General features: G+C 44.3%; 1 protein-coding gene across 2 annotated transcripts; it reads left to right on the forward strand.

Moving 5' to 3' along the window:
- Positions 1-176: 176 nt before the first annotated feature.
- On the forward strand, positions 177-17,196 carry INTS2 (integrator complex subunit 2). Of its 2 annotated transcripts, none has more exons than XM_032707710.1 (24): positions 177-532; positions 997-1,135; positions 1,809-1,911; positions 2,152-2,265; positions 3,077-3,207; positions 3,290-3,463; positions 3,983-4,209; positions 4,816-4,941; positions 5,527-5,598; positions 5,693-5,807; positions 6,408-6,476; positions 6,654-6,788; positions 7,254-7,430; positions 7,681-7,789; positions 8,736-8,840; positions 9,289-9,453; positions 9,621-9,822; positions 10,398-10,523; positions 12,026-12,215; positions 12,767-13,000; positions 13,890-13,997; positions 14,707-14,812; positions 14,994-15,170; positions 16,013-17,196. In XM_032707710.1, the coding sequence occupies exons 1-24, from the start codon at positions 240-242 to the stop codon at positions 16,180-16,182; spliced, it is 3,567 nt and encodes a 1,188-aa protein (XP_032563601.1). In that variant the 5' UTR covers positions 177-239; the 3' UTR covers positions 16,183-17,196. The 2 variants fall into 2 exon arrangements, with proteins under 2 accessions (XP_032563601.1, XP_032563602.1); XM_032707711.1 differs by having other exon boundaries at positions 4,019-4,209.
- Positions 17,197-17,531: the final 335 nt, after the last annotated feature.

Here is a 17,531-nt window from a genome sequence, read left to right on the forward strand (position 1 = left end):
TCACTCCCCTCAGCCCTCTTTCTCCCTCAGCCCCTCCCTCCTTCAGCCCTTCCCACCCCTCAGCCTTCCTCCTCTCAGCCCTTCCTACCCCTCATCCTTCATCCGCCTCCGTCCTCCCCCAGCCCTCCCCTCCCCTCAGCCCTCCCGCCGTGGCGTCACTTCCCTCTTCCCCCGGTAGTGCGGGCGGTGGCGGCGGGCGGGCGCGGGAGCGGAGCCGTGAGGGAGCTGGTGCCGCCGCCATGTCCGACTGCTCGGCGCTGCAGTTCGTGAGCCCCTACGCCTTCGAGGCCATGCAGAAGGTGGACGTGGTTCGCTTGGCCGCGCTGAGCGACCCCGAGCTGCGGCTGCTGCTGCCCTGCCTGGTGCGGATGGCGCTGTGCGCGCCCGCCGACCAGAGCCAGAGCTGGGCGCAGGACAAGAAGCTGATCCTGCGGCTGCTCTCGGGGGTCGAGGCGGTGAACTCCATCGTGGCGCTGCTGTCCGTGGACTTCCACGCGCTGGAGCAGGACGCCAGCAAGGAGCAGCAGCTCCGGTAACGCGGAGATCTGGAGGCAGCGCTGTGCGGCTTTTCCAGCCCTCACAGTTGTTGCTGCCCTTCGTGTCCCTTGATGATCTCTTAGGAAAGCCCCGGGGGTTGACAGGGAGCCGGGTTTAGTTGTCTGTCCTGGGACCTTCTCTGCCGGCTCCAGCCCTCACGGTGGGTGAGGGACTGGGATGCACTGGGAGCTGCCCCGGCTGGGGAGGATCTGGGAAAGCTGTGAGGGATTGAACAGACAGGTCATGTGGATGCACTTCCCTGACTGTTTGAGCTGCTGGGGAACAGCAGCACTTCAAATTTTGATAAGCTACCCAATTAGGTTTCATGTACTGCACTTATAACACTCCTTCTTGGTCTTTGTCGTGATAGAAGAGATCCCTTCAGAATTATGTCCTTCCTTTAAGCGAGGACATTTCTACGTTTGCAGAAACATTTCATAGTTGTTAATTGTGTGTCAGGCACAAGCTAGGAGGTGGCAGTGGAGAAAGCATCCTGGTGTCCCAGCTGCAGCACGGGCTGACGCTGGAATTCGAGCACAGCGATTCCCCTCGGCGGCTCCGGCTGGTGCTGAGCGAGCTCCTGGCCATTATGAATAAGGTAAACTTGTCCATATCTGGATGTCTGTAGAGTTTAGGGTGGTGAAAATGTGCTCTGGATGGGTTGGTGAGATGTTTGGTTGTTTCTGGTGCTGGTGTGAGCACTCTTCGGTCCTTACCTGCTTCATCAAGACTCAAAGCCTCAGTCTTATTAAACAGTGGCTTGTGATTAAATTCCTTGTGAACCCACTTTACTAGAGGAAGTCTTTCTTCCTCAGAACAAGCCAAGTCTTTGCTAATGTGATACAGACTCTGTAATATGCTGTACTCGAATATAATGTGATTTGGTGATGTATTAGTGCAGAAATCGTATTTGAAAATGAGATTATGACTTGTCTCCATCCAGTTCTTTGCCCCTATTGCAGTGTGGTATTAGCCACCATATTTCACTTGTCCACCCCAGCATTTTATTTTCCTTGTGTAAACTTAGGAAGTTTTTAGAATTGTCAGTGAGCTATTTCTCCTTCTTCTGTAAAGAAGCAGTGATACCATCCATACTGAAGTATTTCCAGTAGTAAATATTTCTTATTGTAAACACTTCTCCTGCTTGTTCTGTGTTGATAGCTGTACATTTTTGACAGTTTTTAATCTATTAAATCCGCTGGATTTAAAGCAGATTTAGACAAATCACTTCATAGAACCCATTCAGTGATGATAAATATATTGTCTTGCAGGTTTCAGAATCAAATGGCGAGTTTTTTCTCAAATCTTCCGAGCTCTTCGAGAGTCCCGTTTACCTGGAGGAGGCAGCAGATGTTCTCTGCATTTTGCAAGCAGGTTGATATTCTGTATTTACTGTGGTTTTTGACCTCTTACAAGTGTAACAAAATAACTTTTGGAGCCATTGTGAGGATTTCAGGTTAATCTGAGCTGTGCAGCTCTTTGAAAAGAAGGGCAGATCGTAGATTGATTATCCACTCCTTATTTCGAGGGGGTTATTTAAATGTGTATTGAAAACAAGGTTTCACTTGTCTTACAGTGAAACATTGTGACTTCTAACACCCTCTTCTCATGCAGAGCTGCCCTCCCTGTTGCCCATAGTGGATGTGGCTGAAGCTCTGCTGCACGTTAAAAACGGGGCCTGGTTCCTGTGCCTTCTGGTGGCCAATGTCCCTGACAGCTTCAACGAGGGTGAGTCACAGCTTCTTCTTGTCCAGCTCCTGCTACAGGTCTGAAATGATTTCTAGCAGTACAGTTAATTCTCTAAACCACATGTTGTCCATGTTTGAACTGGAGAGTGTTTGGCTTGTGAAGTATAATTTGAATGCAGTTACACCTAGAGGTGCTGATGGGTTGCCCTCCCATCATGTTGATTCCCATTTTTTGCAGCCTGCTTGTCACAGCTTTTCATCTGTAGGTTAGTTAAAAAGGCTGGCTCAGGCTGGGACTACAAAGCTGCTCTAGCCTTGCTGACAGTTCTTGTCCCTTGCACTGAGACATTTTATGAGGTGAAAATTTGTATTGATGGTGCATGTTTGGCACCCCTTACCTGACACTAAGATTTCAGACTCCAGGACTGCCAGGTGCCCAGGTTACATTAGGTGAGGTGTGAGTAGTAACTGGGTGATGCATAAATCTCTAATGACCCTGTAATTTATCTGGGGAGAACAACCTTGTTCTGCTTCTAGAATGCAGCTCATGAGTTCTTGCCCAAACCAGGTTTGTGTGGCCCAGCTAATAAATCATGGTGAGCTGAATAGAACAGCTTGGCTTGGTGTGTTTGTGTTTATCACAGAATGGTTTGGGTTGGAAGGGAACTGAAAGACATTTAGTTCCAACACTGACACCTTCCACTATCCCAGGCTGCTCCAAGCCCCGTCCAACCTGGCCTTGGACGCTTCCAGGGCTGGGGCAGCCACAGCTTCTCTGGGCAACCTGTGCCAGTGTGTGGCTTTCTCTTGGAAAGGGCAGGTGTCCTGACAGCTCCTGTTGGATATTTAAGTCTGCAGAGGTTTGATTAAGAACGGGGAGCGGCAGGATGAGGAGAGTGTTGGAGGCCGGCGGAGAACAGAAGCCCTTCGCCACCTGTGCAAGATGAACCCTTCCCAAGCTCTGAGGGTCCGGGGCATGGTGGTGAGTCTGGCATGAGAATCATAACTATGACCCTTGAATTGTAAATAAGAGCTTTATAACCCACAAAAATCATTTTACCTAGGTGGAAGAGTGCCACCTGCCAGGTCTTGGCGTGGCTTTGACCTTGGATCACACCAAAAACGAATCTTCAGATGATGGAGTGAGTGACCTGGTGTGCTTTGTCAGTGGGCTGCTGCTTGGAACAAATGCAAAGGTTCGGACTTGGTTTGGGACTTTTATCCGAAATGGCCAACAGGTATGAAAATCTTTGGATATTCTGCTTTAAAAGATACATTCAGGTAGCTTGCTGAAACCCTTCTGGCTGTGGACACCCATATTTGTCTGAATGCACATAAATCCTGTTTAAGGAGGAACCTTTACAGGGCAACCTCCTCTTATGGGACCGTCAGGTCTATAAATGGTGTCCCTGAAGGCAGCAGCTGTTTGGTTGTTCCTCTGAGAGGTTTTTAGGCCTGGAAACCGGGGAACTGTATGTTTGTAATGTTTGCCTGATAAACATGTTCATCCTCAGTGTTCTCACCAGGAAGGTGCACCTTGACGTGCTTGGTTGACTTAGTTAAAGCTTGTGTTTTGGTGTAAGAAGCTGTGGTGTTGCCTGTCACCCTGGTACTGAAAACTGTAAAAAAATGATTAAAAGAGAGCAACCTTGACTTCATCATTACGGAAGCTCTTTGTAATACATCGACGGGATGAATTTGGTGTTGTTTGGGATGGATTTCACACGCTCGTTCTCACCTTTTAACCTCTCACACAGAGAAAGAGAGACAATATCAGTTCTGTGCTGTGGCAGATGAGGAGGCAGCTGCTCCTGGAGCTCATGGGGATCCTGCCCACGGTCCGCAGCACCCACATCGTGGAGGAGGCCGACGCCGACACGGAGCCCAACGTGTCCGTGTACTCGGGGCTGAAGGAGGAGCACGTGGTGAAGGCCAGCGCCTTGTTACGCCTCTACTGCGCCCTCATGGGCATTGCTGGGCTCAAGTAATGACCCTTCTCTTGCTCTGGGGTTTGCTCAGCTCTGTCTGTCACGTCTGTTCCTATCTCAGCAGAGGTTCAGGGCTGTGGGCACTTCTCTCCTGAGCTGTGTCTCAGTGCCACCGTGCCCTCGACACGGCAGCACTCACCAATCTCAGTGTGCCAGGGGAGGCTCTTTATTGCTGCCAATTCACTTCTGCAGACTACTTAAAATAGATCTAAGCCCACATGGTTGGAGCAGTGTGGAGAAGAGAAAGTAGCTGATTGTTCTGTCACTGTACGAATTTTGAATTTCTATTCCTTTTACTTTTTTAGAGCATGCTAGTGTAGCATCTTTACACATTGTTAGTTTTAATTTAAGTATTTTGTACTGCTAGGCAAGATGATATCCTGGAGGAGTTTTTCCACCGTTGTTGTGTCTTAACAGAGATTTTTATGTCTTAAAGTCCAGCGAGAATTACCAGCTAATGTCGATACTCATTGATAGCAACTTGATGAACAGATTCAATAACAGGGAAAATTCAGTCTTTAACCACTGTGATGAGACTGGAAATATCTTCACTGTTGAATTGAATCACATATTGAATTTGTTTTGTTTTCTGTCCTGTCCAGGCCAACTGATGAAGAAGCTGAGCAGCTCCTGCAGCTCATGACCAGCCGCCCTCCTGCAACTCCTGCTGGTGTCCGCTTTGTGTCCCTGTCCTTCTGCATGCTCCTGGCCTTCTCCACCCTGGTCAGGTACCTCCCAGTAAAGCAGAAGCTTTATAAGGATTTTACTGGTTTAGCACCATTCAGCTGCACAGTTTTTCTCCTCTAATTTCAGATAAATCTTTATATAGTTTTTATATAAGTCTCTGTATGTTGATGGAAGGGATTTGTCTCACTCTGTAATGAGTAAAGGGATATTTCACTCTGTTCTCCCTCTTGTTTACAGCAAATCTTTTGAGACAAGGGCATTAGCTTAGTTTAAGACTTAGTTTTTGAAGACTGAAGCAGGCCTGACTAGTTCACTTTTCCATGGAGCAAGTTGATGGCTAAATTCTTTAAAGACCTTGTTCAAAAGAGTAGCAGTGCAGATATTTAAGGGGTGTAGCTCTCTGCTGGCTGCATTCCAGCCAGGAAGTTCCCTGGCACTTGGACTGACCCTTGTGCTAAATATCACTGTTATCAGCTGTTGGATGCTAAAGAGAAAGTGGCAAAAAGTCTCCTGGAAGGCTCCTCAAATACTGGCTTTTCTGGTAGTAATTGTGATTCAAATGCAGGCTGGTTTTTTGTTTTTTTTTTTTTTTTGAAAATGACCTTTTATGGATTTCCTTTGTGCAGCACCCCAGAACAGGAGCAACTCATGGTGATGTGGCTTAGCTGGATGATAAAGGAAGAAGCCTACTTTGAGAGGTGAAAGAAGGCTTGTTTTGTTTTAATGGTTGCAGTCATCTCACATTTACTTGTGTGCTGTTGGAAACTAACTCTTCCCCTTTGTTATCCTCAGCATTTCTGGTGTGTCTGCTTCCTTTGGAGAGATGCTTCTCCTGGTGGCCATGTATTTCCACAGTAACCAGCTCAGTGCCATCATTGACTTGGTCTGCTCCACCTTGGGAATGAAGGTTAAAATCAACTTTTTACCCTGTTTTTATGCTTTTGTTTTTCCTTTAGTTTTGATAGAAAAAACATTAGGTTGGCTGTTATGCTTAAAGCAAAGATAACCTGAAAAAAATAGGTAATTATCCAATAATTCCTCTGGAAGAACATTAAGTTACTCCTGCCTCTGGATACAGAGGAATGCTGTGATAAAAGTATCTGCAAAAAGTGCTGACTTGTTTGAGTCATTATTTGCAAGGAATGAACTCTTTAGAAGATGAGTTCCAGTAGTTTCCAAACTGAGCTGCAAACTTTTAATTTTAAGTGAAGAAATATATATATGTAATAATTAATGTCAGGAAATTACCAACAATTTACTCTCATGAAAAATGTCTCATCAAAGGTAAAAGCTGGGTAAGGAGTTTTTAGGACAGGGGAGACATGGAGTGATGAACTTGTGACATTTTTAAATATTTTTCTTTGACACTTGAAGTATAGATGTGAATGTTTTCCTGGTATCCCAGTTTTAAGAGGCTAAAAGTCACCAGTTTATAAAATAAATTTGCAGTCCTTGCTTATGAGAAAGCTAAAACCTGCACTTCTGAGTAGTTTGTTCCTTATTTCAGATTGTTATCAAGCCCAGCTCGCTCAGCAGAATGAAGACAATCTTCACACAGGAGATTTTCACTGAACAGGTATTTTCAGCCCAAGGGGTTTTTTTCCCCCCTGCTTCCCTTTTTTCCCTTTCATTCAACTTCCAAACCACCAAAAATAAGGAAATGCCAGGACAGGCTGTAGCTGTGTGACTCTGTCCCCTGGGGCACTGGGTGGATCTTTGGGGTGTTTGTGTGTTAATTGTCCCTTCCCTGCAGGTTGTCACAGCCCACGCAGTGCGAGTGCCCGTCACGGGCAACCTCAGTGCCAACATCACTGGCTTCTTGCCCATCCACTGCATTTACCAGCTGCTCAAGAGTCGTTCCTTCACCAAGCACAAAGTGTCCATTAAGGTAGGACCTTCCTTTTGTTTCAGTTCACATTTCTGGATGTTAATGAGGTTTTTTGGTTGAGTCACAGGAGCAGAATTCTTGATCGATCTTATGCCCCACTATCACGTAATTTAAGGAGGATCTGTGTATTGTGTTAGGGTGCTTAGCTGTAGCTCTGTAATCCAGAGACCACAATTGAGTGAAGTGAAAACTAATAAATTCATTGTCTCTCTCCCCATCTGTGGTTAATAAAATTTTAGAATGATTTTCCAGCCAAGATGAGCTTTATTTGTGAGTCTGTCCAGAGCAGGGTCCAGGGTACACAGCTTATGACCAACTCAGAACTGATAGTACACTTTCAAAGTCAAAGCCTCGTTTAGTTATAGTTTTTGTGACTGGTTGAAGGTGAAGGGGGAGGTACTTGCAGGCAAAACAAACTGCCCTCCAGCTTGGCAGCCACTCATGCCATGAGATGTTCTCTCCTAGGACTGGATCTATCGGCAGCTCTGCGAAACCACCACCCCTCTGCACCCTCAGCTGCTCCCTCTCATCGATGTCTACATCAACTCCATCCTGACTCCTGCATCCAAATCCAACCCCGAGGCCACCAACCAGCCTGTCACAGAGCAGGAGATACTGAATGTTTTCCAGGGCCTCTCTGGGGTAAATGATTTGTTTGGTTCTTTGCTGTGCTTCGGTGTGAACGTTTGATTCAGGATTTCGTGTGCGATCGACACATTCTCTAAGTCCCTTCACTTTTGTCTTTGCTGCCTGTGAACTGCCTCCTGCCACAGCGATAATCACGTGTTTTGAGGTGAATCTTGTTAGTGCCATGTTCGTATCTGTGGGTAAATCCCTGTTTTCTCAAGGATCAGGAGTGCAGCATGACCTTTGTGTGTGGTTTTCTGCCCAGGGGGAGAATGCCCGTCTCACTCAGCGCTACAGCATCACCACCCAACTGCTCGTCCTCTACTACGTCCTGTCCTATGAGGAAGCACTTCTGGCCAACACAAAGATTCTGGGTATGTGTGAGAGCATCGGGGGGAGGCAAATTAGCTGGAAATCAGATGCTAAGGGAGGAAAAATCAACAGTGCTCTCAGATTCAAGCATAAAAAGTTTAGATTCCTGTGGTAAATTTGTTGATTTAGAAATCCAGGAGATCAAGTTTCTGCTAAAACTCTGTGGCTGAGTAATTTGTTTTCCAGATGAAAAAAAAGGTCCCAACCTGGCCAAAAAGTTACTGGAAATAGTTGTGACCATCTAATGGAAACAGGAAAAATTAAAAAAGACTTCTTAATTAATTGAGATCTTCATTTATTCACGTGTTATTGAACTTGCACACACATTTCTTTAGGTTGGCAGTTTTGTAGTTGATGATGCTGAATGATCCTTTTTTTTACCATTGAAACTGAAATTCTACCAGAATATTGTGTGGTTTATTGACAGAGTTAAACCCCAGTGAAAACAGAATATTTATATCTGGTGGGTGTATTTACAAGCTCTTTTTAGGGGGTAAAACTTCCAATAGTCATCAGTTGATGTTATTTAAGAAAGCTTGAAATACTATAAAGTCAGTTAGAGTTCTCCCTGCATTTATAAATTCCACCTCATGACAGGCTGTTGTGTGTCCTGACAGTTTGAATTCCAGGTACCAACTGATAACCAGGTTTTTTTTAAGAATAAAAAACCTTGAATAAAAAATGAGCAGCTTTGAGCTATGATCTGAAAATCAGCTGGGCTTGGTCAAAGACACTATAGAAATACTGAGAACAAATCTAAATATCGGGGAAATCTTCAGATGGAAATGTTCACAGAAACAGCTTCCTGAAGAGCTTATTTTAATACTTTGACAGGAACGAGGTGTTATTTGGGATTTTCTCTATTTTACCTGGATAATATAGAGATAAGTGCTTTACATTTTCACTTGTTTCCAGCTGTAACTGGTTTCTTGTCCTGTTCCCTCGCAGCTGCCATGCAGAAGAAACCCAAGTCTTACTCTTCAGCATTAATGGATCAGATTCCAATCAAGTACCTCATCAGGCAGGCACAGGGGCTGCAGCAGGAGCTGGGAGGTAAATCTGTGTGTGAAGGTCTGATGTGCATGAAAAGGGAGGCAGAAAGTGTTTCCAGCTCAGTGGCTGTTGCTTCTTTCACAGTTTGCCTTTCTTTCCCTTTTCTTTAAAACCAGTCAGTAACTAGAGAGATTACAGAGCTGTTGGAAGAGTTACAGTGAAAATGGGAGAAGGGATTCTTTTTAGAGTAGGTCTTACCTACCTAGGGCAGGTTTTAGAGTAGGAATTGCCCAAGAATGTTTAATTATTCCAGACTGAATTACTACAGGTGACTTTCCAAAAGGTAACTCTTCCTCTCTGTTGGCATTGGAATATCAGGCTGTGAACGTGCAAACTCCTTGAGCTTCTTGGCAGTGATTCTGTGGTTGAAGTGAAGGGCCCAGATGTGTTCAGGTGGAAGGTGCAGCTGCTCAGATCTAAGCTGTGAACTCTTTTGATGCCCCCCAAGGTTTGCACTCTGCTCTGCTGCGACTCCTCGCCACCAACTACCCCCACCTGTGCATCGTGGACGACTGGATCTGTGAGGAGCAGATCACAGGCACTGATGCCTTGCTGAGGAGGATGCTCCTCACCAACATGGCCAAGAACCACTCTCCCAAACAGCTCCAAGAAGGTAAATAACTTCATTTGAAGTTCATTCTTTCCGAATTTGTTGGGGTGCGGTGGATTTGGAAGCGCGTTGGTCATACTGCGTTTCCTAAAACCCAAATGTTCTGCTGGCCAGCAGAAAAAATGCCAGAAGTCCAGTTTTACCAGGATCCCGTTGTCTTTGCTTTCCAGCCTTTTCCATGCTGCCTGGAAATCACACCCAGCTGATGCAGATCTTGGAACACCTGACCCTTCTCTCAGCTGGGGAGCTGATCCCATACGCGGAGGTGCTGACGTCGAACATGAATCTCCTGCTGGACACTGGGGTCCCTCGGGGCATCCTGCAGGCTGTCAACAAACTCTGGATGGTCCTGAACACTGTGATGCCCAGAAGGTGGGAACAAAACACTGCTCGGTTCCTTGTTGCAGATAGAATCATAGAATCATAGAATGGTTTGGGGTGGAAGGGACTTCAAAGATCATCCAGTTCCAACCCCTTTCTGTTTTAAAAATAATGACACAATGCCCTTAGCTGGGAAATTGGAGGTTGTGACTGAGTGGAATGTGTTGGAGCTGCATTCCCTTTTGTTCTGTTGCAATTTTGAACCTTTGCATTCAAAAGGAAGGTGGTTCTTGTTCCCAGGCAGAAGGAAGTCACCAGCTGACTTAAAATACAGGAGGATGGTTTTATAGTGTGTATTGTTTATGATGAATTACCGATGAAACATGAACTTACTTTGGTAAAAACATGCCTTTTTTTGTGAAGTAGGTGCTGTATTGCAGTGAAAACAGTTTGGTTGCTGTAATTCCAGTAAGTCAGCTGTGTCTTGGTTAACTACAAGGGCTGTTTGCTCCTTGATAGGCTTAGAAAAATAGAGCTGAGATCAGTGAATGTCCAGATGCTTCAGGGATCCCTTTTCTTACATGGACTATCTACTAAAAAACCCCATGAAAATATTCTCCTTTTAGGTTGTGGGTGATGACTGTTAATGCTCTGCAGCCCTCAGGAAAAATAGTCCGACAGCAGAAATACACCCAGAATGATCTGATGATTGACCCCCTGATCGTCCTGAGGTGTGACCAGAGAGTCCACAGGTGAGTGTCTCCCTCCCTGAGCTTCTCGTGTTCTGTGGTGCCACACAGCCAATGCTGAACATAAAGGTGTCTCCCAGGAAACTTAGAAAAGCTCTCAGTACTTCAGAACATCTCTTCAAACCGATCCCATGAGGTTCAGCGTGTCCTGCTGTCCACTGAGTGTCTCGTTGGACAGCCTCACACCCAGCTGTGGCTTGGGAACGTCGGGCTTTGGCCACAGGCCTCCATTTTGGCTCTGGGTGTGTGGGTCTGTGGCCAAGGGACACTGCAGCAGGTTTGAAATGGCGGCTGCCACGTGCCGGTGGCCGAGGTGGGAGCTGGGACATCCTCCCACCTCACACTGTCCCTGCCACCCCTCTGGGGCCTGTGGGTGGCCCAGCTTTTTGGGTGCCAGTTTCTGCCACTGGGCGCTTGATGGGTGTGACAAAAGCAGATTTGCTTCATTTCCCCAGGAATTCTTAGCAGTTCTTAGGAATTGGTTCCTGCAGATGTCAGGGGGGCCAGAGGAGGAGCTGTGGTGCTGCTTTATGGCTCTGATGCAGAAGGATAAACTGAGAACTGAGGTAGTAAAAATGATCATAATCAGTAGCAATGCACCAGCTTTTAAGGAGAACGTGGAATAATGCAAACAATGAGTCACAATTTGTGAATTACAACTTTGCTTTTTCACAGTAATGAAGAAAATGGCATCTGTTGTTCTAAAAATAATGGCTTTAAATGTCCTTTAGCCCTGGCTTTACGTGCCTGCTGCAAATGTGGATAGTGCCTTCACAAATCTTCGTTCGCGAAGCCTAGCCATGATGATATTCCTTGTGTGTTCTAGTTCACGTTTCCTGTCAGTTGTGGTTTATTTTCCCCCTCTTTTATTATCCTTTTGGTCATAATAAATGGCTAATAGTCAACTTGATTTGTTTTTCATACTCTTGTTTGTATGCATCTGTCCCCCTTTGCCCTTTAGCAACTGAGCTGTGCATCCAATTTTCGTGTGAGTTGCTCCAGCTCCTCTAGTTTTTGAGTTTCTGTTAATGACACCTGTCATCCCCAATCCATGGGTGAAATATTTAAATGTGTGTCCCTTCAGCCCTGGATGCAAATTGAAAATCCTACATTTCTCTAACTGTTAGGGAGATTTATAATGCAGTGTGATCTCAAAACTCTCAGTGTTATGGAAGCAGTTCAGAGCTGCTCTGCCTTATTTCCCCCCATCATTCAGATAATTATTTTCCCTTATTTTATGTACATCTGACCCTTCTCAAGTTTCCTTTGTCCATCAGAAGTGAGGCCCTTCAGCAGTTCCTTGTGCTGGCAGAGGGTGTATTTACATGTCTGTGCATGAGAGAAGTGGGACTGAATGGAAGCTTCTTCTGGGTCAGGAAAAGCAGCTTTCCTGTGAACCAGACTCCCAGAGGAGCCCTTGGGAGTGCTTTTAGTTTGTTCATGCTATCACTGTTTATTGTTCTGCCTACTGAAATGTCTTTGTTTTATCCTGTGTTCCGTATCAGGAGCCCTCCCCTGATGGATATAATTTTGCACATGTTGAATGGGTATCTCCTTGCTTCCAAAGCTTACCTCAACTCTCACCTCAAAGAAACAGCAGAGCAGGACATCAGGCCATCCCAAAACAATGCAATGGGTCCAGAGGCCCCAGAAGTTACAAGAGAAGAATTAAAAAATGCTTTGCTTGCTGCTCAGGTAAGGGGGGAGAAATGGATATCAAGCCATGTGAGGAAAGACAGTGATGAAATAGGAAATTAAAAAGGAAGGCATTTGATTTCTTTTTTTACCAAATTCTGTTACCATGGAAAACTGCCTCTGTATTCAGGTTGTTAAGCATTTTCTTTTTCCCATATCCTGCTCTGAAGCACTGTGTTGGTTTTACTGCTTGGACAGTGGCTTTTCTGTTGGAACAGAAGAATTCTGCTTCCTAGCCCTTTTGCCTTCTTGCTTGTGTTATCCAGAGGCTCTTTCTGTCCTTGGGTTTGGAGCAGTGAACATGAATAAATGTGACAAACCTGTGCCTGATCATCTGCCCAGTGTTATTCCAGAGCAGCAGCAGCACTGTGGAGTGGGAGATTTATGATTCTCGAGCTGAGCGTTTTCATTCTGTATTTAAAGATTCTACAGCCAGAAATCCTGCTCACCTGACAGCCTTCTGTTTCTTAAATTGTCATTACTCTGTGCTTGATTTTTCTTATTTCACTGGGGGGGTTTCATGCTTGTTCTGTGGCTCATTTTCTCCCCAGGACAGCGCTGCTGTGCAGATCCTTCTGGAGATCTGCTTGCCCACCGAGGAGGAGAAGGGCCAGGGTAGCAGCTCTGATGATTTGCTGCTGGGTGCCCACAGTCCCATGGGTGCTGAGGCCGAGGAAGAGGAGGGTCTGCTGTGTAACCTGAGGGAGGTGCAGTGCCTCATCTGCTCCTTGCTGCACCAGATGTACATCGCTGACCCCAACCTCGTCAAACTCGTGCACTTCCAGGTCTGCCTCGCGCTGCTTTGGTTCTCTTGTTGTTCCTCAGGTCAGGGAAGAGCCAAGTGAAGTGGTCACAGGTGCTGGATGCTGTCCTTGTGTTCCTCAGGAATGATAATGACCCACTTCTCTGCTCCTGTCCCACCAAATTTCTATTACTTGTATTTCCTCCCCGTTTCAGTGTTTGGACTCTGTTGTAGGGAGAAGGGAGCACTTAAACTGCCTGTTCCTCATCAATAAACATGTACTTCATTTGTACCTCTGCCCTTTTTTATAGTTTGTCCATCTAGGCCAAGGAAAACTGGCCTAATCATCTTCTAATTACTTGTTCCACATCTTTTTGTTCCACATCTTCTGTGGGTTATTTCTCTGGCCACGTGTTTAAATCAGTGTTCCCATTATTCAAAACTAATTTGGCTTCCGATGTAAACATCTTATCTCTCCTTTTTGTTAGGGCACAGTTTATCTCTTTGGAGTGGAAGGAGGAAGGTTGTCCCTGCCAAAGCAGCTGTGCACCTTCAAAAAAAAAAAGAAAGAAGAGGGGAAAGATTAGCAATTTTTAAAATATAAATGTGTTTTTAATGGATGTTAAATTGCTCCTTGCCAGATGGCACACTCTTTACAAGGAGTTAATTTGCCTTGACCTGGAACTGATTAAGTACTAAAAAAGTCATTATGGTGCAGCTGTGAAATGAGGAAATTGGGGCTGCTGGTGAAGTTTGGAACATGGGAAAGACAAGGAAGGAAAGGGTCATTGCAGTCTGGTTGTGTCTGGGGAGTGGAGGAAGGGTTTCTGTGCAAATAATACACCGAGTGTTGAGGGCAAAGAACTGATCTGGTCCCTGGGTTTGTACCCAGCCTGTGACACACTGACACATCTCTTTCCTTAATCCCACAGGGTTATCCATGTGAACTGCTGGCACTGACAGTGGCAGGGATTCCATCCATGCACATCTGTCTGGATTTCATTCCAGAGCTCATTGCCCAGCCTGAACTTGAAAAACAGGTACTGTGCAGTCACCTGGTTTGGGAATCACTGTGGGTAGTTAATCCTGAGGAGAGAAAACAGCCACTGAAAACATCCTGTTCTAACTTGCCTGGGCTATTCAAGTAATATTTGTAGCACTTTTACCTTAAATTAAAGGCCTGGCATTGTAGGTAACTGGAATTTGTTGGGCTAAAATTTCCTCTGTTTCTGTATAGAATCATGGAATGGTTTGTGTTGGAAGGGACCTTAAATATAATTTAATTCTGACCCCTCCTGCCATGGGCAGGGACACCTCCCACTAGGCCAGTTTGCCACATCAAGCCAACTTTATAGTTTATTTAATCCCTTCTCAGTACTAAGTTCCTGCTGATGGGAAGACACTCCACTAGGGTTAAAAGGAGAACACACCAGACCCAAACAGCTTTGACAAGGCTTGGGTTGGAAGTTGTTTGTTGCTTTGTTGCTCACCATTAATGTTGGAACAATCTGTGTCTGTAGGGGAGAATCTGAAACACTAATGCTGTCACTTTGATTAATGTTATATTTGTGGGGGTTATTTTTCTTAATATTAGCAGGGAAAAAATCGCCATAACTATTATTAAGGCTTTTTCAGCTTTGATTTCTTGGTAAAATAGAGAATATTTACTAACTTGTAAGTTACGTGAAACTGCAAGCAATTTGTAACTTTATTGCTTATTTCTCTTTTTGCCTTTCACCTGCTTGCCAGATATTTGCCATCCAGTTACTTTCCCACCTGTGTATCCAGTATGCACTCCCTAAATCCCTCAGTGTGGCTCGTTTAGCCATCAACGTGATGGGAACCCTGCTCACAGGTGAGTGCTCCAGCAGCCCCCAAATTCCTCCTTGTCCGAGTCAGGATGTTTTGTCTCAGTTGAATGCAGTTTTGTCTAAATGCCACTCTTGTGGCAATTAGTATTGTAAATGTAAGGACAGTTTTTGACAGGATTTTTATAACAATTTCGTTTTGCTTACCCGTGTCCTCCTCTCTGGCAGTTCTGACCCAGTCTAAGCGCTACGTGTTCTTTATGCCAACCCTGCCTTGTTTGGTGTCCTTCTGCCAAGCCTTTCCTCCCCTCTATGAGGATATTATGTCTCTGCTGATCCAGATAGGACAAGTTTGTGCCTCTGACGTTGCTACACAGACACGAGACTTCGACCCCATCATCACTCGTAAGTCAAGTGCCTTTATTTCAGAAATAACATCGTGGTCCCAGGGGGAAACCTGTGGTAATGTTTGAAAAGTTTGAGTGTGCATGGGATTTACTGTTGTTCCCTTTTAAATACAGAAGGAGTAGGGACAGATGGCTTTACTGGATTGATGAGAGAATTTAGAGGTTACAGGGGCTGAAAGTACTCATTTGTTAAACTTTTCCTTCTCTTTTATTTCCCTGCCTGTATCATTACAAGATGGATCCCTGCATGCAAGTGTTGTGCAGAGAACTTGCCCTTGTGGGCTAAGGATTAATGACATGAGCAGAGGCCACTGGTTTTTGGAACACAAGGGCATCTCAGCCCCTCAGCTGAGGCACAGTGGCCCTGGAAATCTTCCTTATCTGTTGGAAATGCAAAGTCAAAGGTGCTGCCTGAAGTCTTAGACTTGGTGTAGTTGGATAAATCCACAGTGATTGTGTGAGCAGGGATTGGCTGTTTTACTTTCTCAGTTGATCTTGAGCAGGTTTTTGTCTTTTTTTTTTTTTTTTTTTGTCTAAAGGCAAATGCTCTGCTCATGTAATAACAGGTCCCCTGCTGCTGTCTGTGCTGGGATATTCATCCTGAAAAAAATTGAAAAGGAATATAAAAAAACCCCAAAGCAGTCAGACATAGGTAAATGGCAAAGAAATGCTGCATTGTCTCTAGAAATGACCTGTGGAGTGAAGCCTGGTGAATAAAAGAGTGATGGCTCAGATTTGCAATCTCATCACACGTACCTGTGTTAGGAGTGTAAAATAACAACTTTCAATACTTACTTTATTTATTTAGATGTAATTTGCTGCTTCTACCTTATTTTCCAGGTCTCCAGCAACTGAAGGAGAAACCACATGATGTCTCAGGACTTTGTAAAGACTCCTCTACCAAAAGCTGGTCCAGGGACGTGGCAAGCCTGGACCCCGACGTTCGGCTGTGCCAGTGTGTGGAAAACACCATCATTGAGATCATTAACATGAGTGTCAGTGGGGTTTAGGAACAGCTCAGGTTAGTTTGGAGCTTGTCCCACTGTCCACTGTGCCTAAATTTGGAGAAAGCTGTGAAAGTGCACTGAGGAGCTGGAGCAGAAATCCACGTTTTTGATCCATTTGATTCAGCTACGGCTGAGGAGAAAATTCTTTCCAGAGGCTCATGTTGCTTCCAGTGAAAACTTCTGAGGGTGATGGGATCAGGAAATAATTCCCAGTGGAACTGAGAGTGATTTTCAGGTGATACAGCAACACAGCTGAAAGGCTCTTAGGACATTGAAAAGTGAGTATTTAATGTGGTGAGCAAACAGCAAAATGATAGGTAAGAAAACTTGGAGATTCAAATGAGTTAAAAGAGCTGCTGTTCCAGAGCCTTGCAGAGCAAGATGGAATAAAGTACTTTGAGGAATACTTGAAAAAGTGGTGCCAATAACTTGCACCATCACACTGAATGCTTAGAAAATGTTTTAACTCTTTATTTGTGTGTCAAAGTATTGGTCAAAATTTCAGTTTGTGAGATCAGGAGCTTCATTTAAAGATAACCAGCCTTCACTGAGAGTTTGAAACCAGTCTAAAAGTTGCTTTAAAAAAAAAGGATTAATAGTAAAAATGAGTTGTATAAATGTGCTTTTTAAAGAATGGGTATTTTTCATGCAACTCAGATGATTTTGGGTTTTTTAACTTAAAAAGTGATGAGAAAGACTTGAAGAAACAAGTGCAGAGCTTTCTTAAGTTGTCATCAGGGTAAGACTTAAAAAAGAAATTGGTGTCGAGAATGAGTGTGCAAAGGAATAAAAGAAGGAATGGCCAAAGCAGTTCCAGGCAGCTCAGAAAGCCAAATCCTTTGTGCTCCATCTTGGAGTTGGTTGTTCTTTTCCATACAAGGCCTGAGCCCACCGAGGGGATTTTTGTCATCTTACTGTAAATTATGTAAATAATCTAAATGTATGTATTTTTTTCCCTCAGTTCCAAGTGTAATTTTATATGCTGTAGTGGTATTTAAATAAAAAGCATTGACTCTACAAAAACTATTAATTTTTTATTTCCATACATTATTTTATTTTCCTACTTCCAACAGTATTTCCAGGGTGTTTTCTGTGCACTGCCCTTAAAACAAGGATGATAATAATAATACTGAAAACAAGGATAATGACAATAATGGTAATAATACCCAATAGTAATAAAACCTGATAATAATAATAGTAGCCAATAATAATGGCCAATAATACAAGAGCAATAATAATAATAGATGTAAAATATAATTATATATAATATAAGATAATGTAAAAGATATAGTTAAATATAATATAATGTAAAATGTAATATAATACAATATAAACAATAAAATACTTTATTA

This window comes from Chiroxiphia lanceolata, chromosome 20, assembly GCF_009829145.1.
Source record: "Chiroxiphia lanceolata isolate bChiLan1 chromosome 20, bChiLan1.pri, whole genome shotgun sequence".
Classification (NCBI taxonomy): Eukaryota; Metazoa; Chordata; class Aves; order Passeriformes; family Pipridae; genus Chiroxiphia; species Chiroxiphia lanceolata.

What these genes read in the sequence shown, in the direction of transcription:
- INTS2 (XM_032707710.1), top strand. Translation starts at nt 240, where the DNA reads ATGTCCGACTGCTCGGCGCTGCAGTTCGTGAGCCCCTACGCCTTCGAG. An exon ending in AGCACAAAGTGTCCATTAAG is followed by an intron (nt 6,789 to 7,253) that starts GTAGGACCTTCC and finishes GTTCTCTCCTAG; the next exon opens with GACTGGATCTATCGGCAGCT. An exon ending in GATGGGAACCCTGCTCACAG is followed by an intron (nt 14,813 to 14,993) that starts GTGAGTGCTCCA and finishes CCTCTCTGGCAG; the next exon opens with TTCTGACCCAGTCTAAGCGC.